General features: G+C 44.9%; 1 protein-coding gene across 1 annotated transcript; it reads left to right on the top strand.

Moving 5' to 3' along the window:
• The first annotated feature begins 989 nt into the window (after positions 1-989).
• Positions 990-3,515, top strand: LOC143926578 (uncharacterized). The gene is made up of 2 exons (XM_077450449.1): positions 990-2,021; positions 3,080-3,515. The coding sequence occupies exons 1-2, from the start codon at positions 1,174-1,176 to the stop codon at positions 3,165-3,167; spliced, it is 936 nt and encodes a 311-aa protein (XP_077306575.1). The 5' UTR covers positions 990-1,173; the 3' UTR covers positions 3,168-3,515.
• Positions 3,516-6,231: the final 2,716 nt, after the last annotated feature.

The raw sequence follows: 6,231 nt of genomic DNA, 5'->3' as shown, positions 1-6,231 counted from the left end.
ACTGCGTCGCTTTAACTGACAATTGTGCGGCCATGCAACGTGGCACCCAAACAAAATTAACGTCCTTTTTTTCACCACAAATAGAGCTTTCTTTTGGTGGTATTTGGTCACCTCTGTAGTTTTTATTTTTTGCGCTATAAACAAAACTGGGACTGTTCTATTTTTTTAAAAAAATGGGGATTTTTCCTTCTTCATTTATTTATATATATATTTTTTCACTGAGTGGATAGAGGTTTAAAAATGAATTTTTACACTTGTCACAAGGGTGATTTATTAGGCATAGCGCATGTTAGGTTTATGAATCAGTTCTTTGATATATGCTGACACATTGTATATAGAGAGGGCGTTTATGTTCTTGATTATTTTAATTTAGCGCCGCAATTTTTTTCACTATTTTATGGTTTAAATAGAGATTTAAATACTATTCACAGATTTATTATAAGTGGCAGCTGTGCACATCAGGGTTAGTTTGTCCTACAGCGCAGTAGTGGGAGTTCAATTGTGGGTACAGTTTATCTTGAAAACCAGAAGTTTATAAAAATGCACTGGTTACTGTGTAAATGACACTGGCAGGGAAGGGGTTAACCACTAGGGGGCGATGGAGAGGTTAAGTGTGTCCTAGGGAGAGATTCTAACTGTGGGGGGGTGGGCTTCAAGTCACATGACAGTGATCACCGCTCTCGATGACTGGGAGCGGTGATCTCTGTAATGACACAAGCCAGAACGGTGCCTCGTTTACATAGGCAGTTCCCCGTTCTGAGGCTCCGTGACACGATCGCTGGGAGACCGGTGGACATCGAGTCCTCTGGTCCCGTGGGCACAATATCTTAAAGGAGATGTACAGGTACGCCTATTTGCCCACCGCTGCCATTGTACCGACGTATAGGGGCGTGCAGCGGTCGGAATGTGGTTAATTTATCCACCCCGTTCTAAACTAAATAACCCCAATGCGTGTCTGAGCCATATTTCTTTTTACCCCTGAACATTGCCCATAAAAATGTGTTAAAATGCTTGCATAGGCACATTGACTAACATGCAGATGCATTCAGAGGTGTAATAAATGCAAAATGCCACGGAAAACTGATTTATTTTTCACATCTGTGTGCATGAGGCCTAAGAAAAGACACCGAGCGCAATACAAATCTGAAAGCGTTTTTGATCCTCCCACACTGAATGCACGCCCAAGCTAGAAAATGTTTGATCTGCTGCTTCACTGTACATTTGTATGACCTCTCCTTTCATTTGTTTTATGCAGATTCTCCACTAATGAGCTCTGGAAAGAAATTCAGTGCAAGGCGTGAGGCCATGTTCAAGCTTCCAGAGTCAATACCGAATGCGAGGTCTGGGGACGAAGGACAGACCACTGGAGAGGAATACAACTCAATGCATATAGCCACGGATCATAAAGAACAAACCGCGGTTGTGGAGGAAGGACAAGCAAGGCCTGTGAAGGAAGGACAAGCAAGGCCTGGGAAGGAAGGACAAGCAAGGCCTGGGAAGGAAGGACAAGCAAGGCCTGGGAAGGAAGGACAAGCAAGGCCTGGGAAGGAAGGACAAGCAAGGCCTGGGAAGGAAGGACAAGCAAGGCCTGGGAAGGAAAGACAAGCAAGGCCTGTGGACAAAGGACAGACCAGTGGCAAGAGATTAAAACCAAAGCGTAAGCCCGCGGTTCACCGTCCAGTCACTATCCAGACAGAAACCGAGGACGAGGACGAGTACGAGGAGGAGGACGAGGTCGAGTACGAGGACGAGTACGAGGACGAGTACGAGGACGAGGACGAGGAAGAAAAAACAACGGTTCACAAAAAACCAAGGAACCAAGGAAAGATCACTGGCAAGAAATTAAAAGCAAAGCATAAGCCCACGGTTACCCCTCCAGTCACTACCCCGGCCACCAAACAAACAGCAACTGTTGGCAAAGAATGGGTTCTGCTAAAATACGTTGTCATTCTCTGTTTTTTCATCATTGCCATAATCTCATTCATATTCATATTCCGCTTGGGAAGAGGAATCTACAAATAGTAAGTTGATTTTATATTTTCTATAGTATTTTATCAAAATACAAACCAAAAGTCAATTTTCTCTATTACCAGCAGTTTGCCCTCAATGTTCAGTCCCCAAATTTTAGCAGCAAAAGCTCCTCTTTGAGCATAGAGTTATCTTTCACACACCAACGATAGATCTATTTTGCTAGTAATAAGGGCATTTTATAGCTTTAGCATGTGTGACAGGTGGATGGCTATGAGGCTGCAGGTAATAATAGCAAATGAGTTCCTGATGTATACCTGTAATTACCTTTTTTTTCCAAATGCCACATACACACGATCGGAAATTTGGCCAGCAAAAGGCCGATGAGAACATTTGGTCGGAAAATGCGATCATGTGTATGCCCCATCGGACTTTTGATGGCTGAATTTCGGCCAGCAAAAGATTGAGAGCATGTTTTCAATTTTTCGGACATGCTCAGATTCAACTACGAGACGAAAGCTATTGGCTACTGGCTATTGAACTTCCTTTTTCTAGTCCCGTCAAACGTGTTGTACGTCACCGCGTTCTTGATGGTCGGAATTTGGTGTGACCGTGTGTATGCAAGACAGCATGAGCGAAATCCCGTCGGAATTCCGTTGGGAAAACCATCAGAGATTTTTCCGACCAAAATTCCAAGTGTATGCGGCATTACAGTTTAATTTGCTGCACAATGTCTGCATATAAAATGTAACAAGGTCTATGCCAGGACACATTGACAATGGCAGCAGTATACCGTTAAAGAGGAACTCTCCTAAAATTGGTATCTCAGGCTTATATAGTGGAAAGTCAAACCTACATTTAAATATGTCTAAACCAGTGGTGAGACATCCAATTCAGTGTTCCCAGTTCTTGCAGATGTCATAGCCAGCACAACATCAAATGATAATGGCAGAGCAAAGTAACTTAGAAATTTAACGGAAGGGGCACACTGGTTACGCCCCTGTAGAGGGCAGATTTTAGGTGGAGTCAGTCTTTATTTCTGCTTAGTTCTGTTACTTTGTAAAGATTGCTTATATCGTTCTTACACTCTTTTTTTTTTTTACATTTACAGTCGAAAGAGAAAATTAAGGAAACAGGAGGCGTCAAGAATGGAAGAAGGAGAATCGGAAGAGGATTATTACAGTGAAGATGAATTTTAGGATGTTTTAGGGGGGCATTGTGGTTCAAGGGAGACAGGAGGGGCTGCTGCCCCAGGCGTTGTGGTATAATATAAGGTGGGGGGCTGGAGGGACGCCCCAAGTGTTGTGGTTTAAGGGGGACAGGAGGGACGGCTGCCCCAGGCGTTGTGGTTTCATGTGAGGTGGGGGGCTGGATGTGCGGTTGCCCCGGGCGTTGTGGTATAATGTGAGCGGGGCTGAAGGGGCGAAAGCCCCAGGCGTTGTGGTTTAAGGGGGACAGGAGTAGCTGCTGCCTCAGGCATTGTGGTATAATGTGAGGTGAGGGAGACAGAAGGGGCTCCTGCCCCAGGTGTTGTGGTATAATGTGAAGTGGGGGGCTGCAGGGGCTATGAGGTGGGGGCTGGAGGGAAGCCCCAGGCTTTGTGGTGTGATGTGAGGTGAGGGAGCTGGAGGGGCGGATGCTCCAGGTGTTGTGGTTTAAGGGGGACAGGAGTAGCTGCTCCCTCAGGCATAGTGGTATAATGTGAGGTGAGGGAGACAGAAGGGGCTGCTGCCCCAGGTGTTGTGGTATAATGTGAGGTGGGGGGCTGAAGGGGGCTTCCCTAGGTGTTGTGGTATAATGTGAGGTGGGGGGCTGGAGGGGGGACTGCCCCAGGCATTGTGGTTTAAGGGGGACAGGAGGGGCGGCTGCCCCATGTGTTGTGGTATAATGTGAGGGGGCTGGAGGGGCGGCTGCCCCAGGCGTTGTGGTATAATGTGAGGGGGCTGGAGGGGCGGCTGCCCCAGGCAATGTGGTATGATGTGAGGGGGACAGGAGGGGCTACAGCCCCAGGCGTTGTGGTATAATGTGAGGGCGGGGACTGGAGGGGCGACTGCCCCAGACGTTGTGGTTTAAAGGGGATAGGAGGGGCGGCTGCCCAAGGCGTTGTGGCATCATGTGAGGTGGAGGGCTGGAGGTGCGGTTGCCCTAGGCATTGTGGTATATTGTGAGGTGGGAATACAATGTTCCAGCAGGGAAGGGGGAGGGGGGATTCCTTCATCCACCTTATTTGTCTGGATGGATGGAGGAATCTGTATGGTTTTTATTACATCTACAGTATGCCTAGCTTTAGTTAGCTGCCTAGTGCACACTTTTAACCACTTCAAAACCAGGCCAATTTTGACATCTCTCTCATACATGTAAAAAGCTGAATTATAAGAGGTGATTTCACCACCACAGTTAAAAAAAGAGCATATATGTGGAAGCATGGGGGCAACAGGGGTGGAGGAGCGATTTGCTCCTAACTTTTGCGGGAGGATGCCCCCATGCTTTGGCATATATAAATGGTGCACGTATGCCCATGATTAGAAGTGGGTGGATGAAGGGAGGTATTCTAATGGTGGGCATACCCACCGCTCAATCTCTTTTTTTCGTTCAGCCCACAGGCTGCATGAAAAAATAGGATTTTTTTGTACTTACCCTAAAATCCTTTTCTCTGCAATTCACCGACTGACACAGCTTCTCTCTTTAGACCATTGGGTTGTTATGCCACCTTCAGAAGTGGACTAGGCATTACATGTTAACATGTGATAATAAAACTACTGCAGGCTCAGTACATCAACAAGCAAAAAAAAAAAAAGAGCATATAAGCATGGGGGCAGCAGGGGTGGAGGAGTAACTTGCTCCTACTTTTTGGGGTGGATGCCCTCATGCTTCAGCATATATATATTTTAGGCACAGGATGCAAATGTTTTATTTTTTACTATTTTTTTTTTGTATTTGCTTTGCAGATATGGTAAGCCTTACTGTTATACTGTAATGTTACTTGTATTGTAATGCTATTGTTAACCATCATTTGATTAGCAGGTACGCCATTCGGCTGCAGCACGGATTTATTTATCTTGACAGCAACAGCGTTTGCTTCCACCATACATAAAGCCGTGACTCCAGCGCTGTTGGAGGTGATTTCACAACCACAGTTAAAAAAAAGCATATATGTGGAAGCATGGGGGCATGGGGTGGAGGAGCGATTTGCTCCTAACTTTAGCGGGAGGATGCCCCCATGCTTCCGCATATATAAATGGTGCACGTATGCCCATGATTAGAAGTGGGTGGATGAAGGGAGGTTTTCTAATGGTGGGCATACCCACCGATCAGTCTCTTTTTTTTCGTTCAGCCCATAGGCTGCATTAAAAATAGGATTTTTTGTACTCACCATAAAATCCTTTTCTCTGCAATTCGACTGACACAACTTCTCTCTTTAGACTATTGGGTTGTTATGCCACCTTCAGGCAAGGACTAGGTATTACATGTTAACATGTGATACTAAAACTAGAACTTTCTAGCTCCGCCCAAGGGGCGGTCCCTTAGGTAACAACCCCTCATCATGCTGCTGCAGCCTCAGTACGTCAACAAGCAGTATAACGTAAAGAAAAATATGAGGGGAAGGTGATACCTACTGTGATAGGTAGTGAGGAGTGAAATCAAAAATTTACGCCCTTAGAAATCCTGAAGGCGGTTCTTGGTTTTCGGTGCCCCGTACGCGGCTAAGCTCCAAAAAAGTCCCACATGTGGTATCCCCGTACTCAGGAGAAGCAGCAAAATGTATTTTGGGGTGCAATTCCACATATAACCATGGCACGTGTGAGCAATATATCATTTAGTGACAACTTTTTGTAAAAAAAAAAAAAATTTTTGTCATTATTCAATCACTTGGGACAAAAAAATTAAATATTCAATGGGCTCAACATGCCTCTTAGCAATTTGCTTAGGGTGTCTACTTTCCAAAATGGGATCATTTTGGGGGGGGGGGGGGGGGGGTTGTACTGCCCTGCCAATTTAGCACCTCAAGAAATAAGTCATAAACTAAAAGCTGCGTAAATTCCAGAAAATGTACCCTAGTTTGTAGACACTATAACTTTTGTGCAAACCAATAATTATACGCTTATTGACTTAAATGTATGACTAAAATTTCGTTTATTGGATTTTTCTTATAACAAAAAGTAGAAAATATCTTTTTTTTCAACATTTTTGGTATTTTTCTGTTTATATCGCAAAAAATAAAAATCGCAGAGGCAATCAAATACCTTTAAAAGAAAGCTCTAT

Source organism: Lithobates pipiens, unplaced genomic scaffold (assembly GCF_037356315.1).
Source record: "Lithobates pipiens isolate NorthernLeopardFrog02 unplaced genomic scaffold, aLitPip1_a1.2 Scaffold_23, whole genome shotgun sequence".
Classification (NCBI taxonomy): domain Eukaryota; kingdom Metazoa; phylum Chordata; class Amphibia; order Anura; family Ranidae; genus Lithobates; species Lithobates pipiens.
Note: the sequence above shows the minus strand (reverse complement) of the source record. Positions and strands in the feature narration are given on the sequence as shown.

What these genes read in the sequence shown, in the direction of transcription:
- LOC143926578 (XM_077450449.1), top strand. Translation starts at nt 1,174, where the DNA reads ATGCACGCCCAAGCTAGAAAATGTTTGATCTGCTGCTTCACTGTACAT. An exon ending in GGAAGAGGAATCTACAAATA is followed by an intron (nt 2,022 to 3,079) that starts GTAAGTTGATTT and finishes TTACATTTACAG; the next exon opens with TCGAAAGAGAAAATTAAGGA.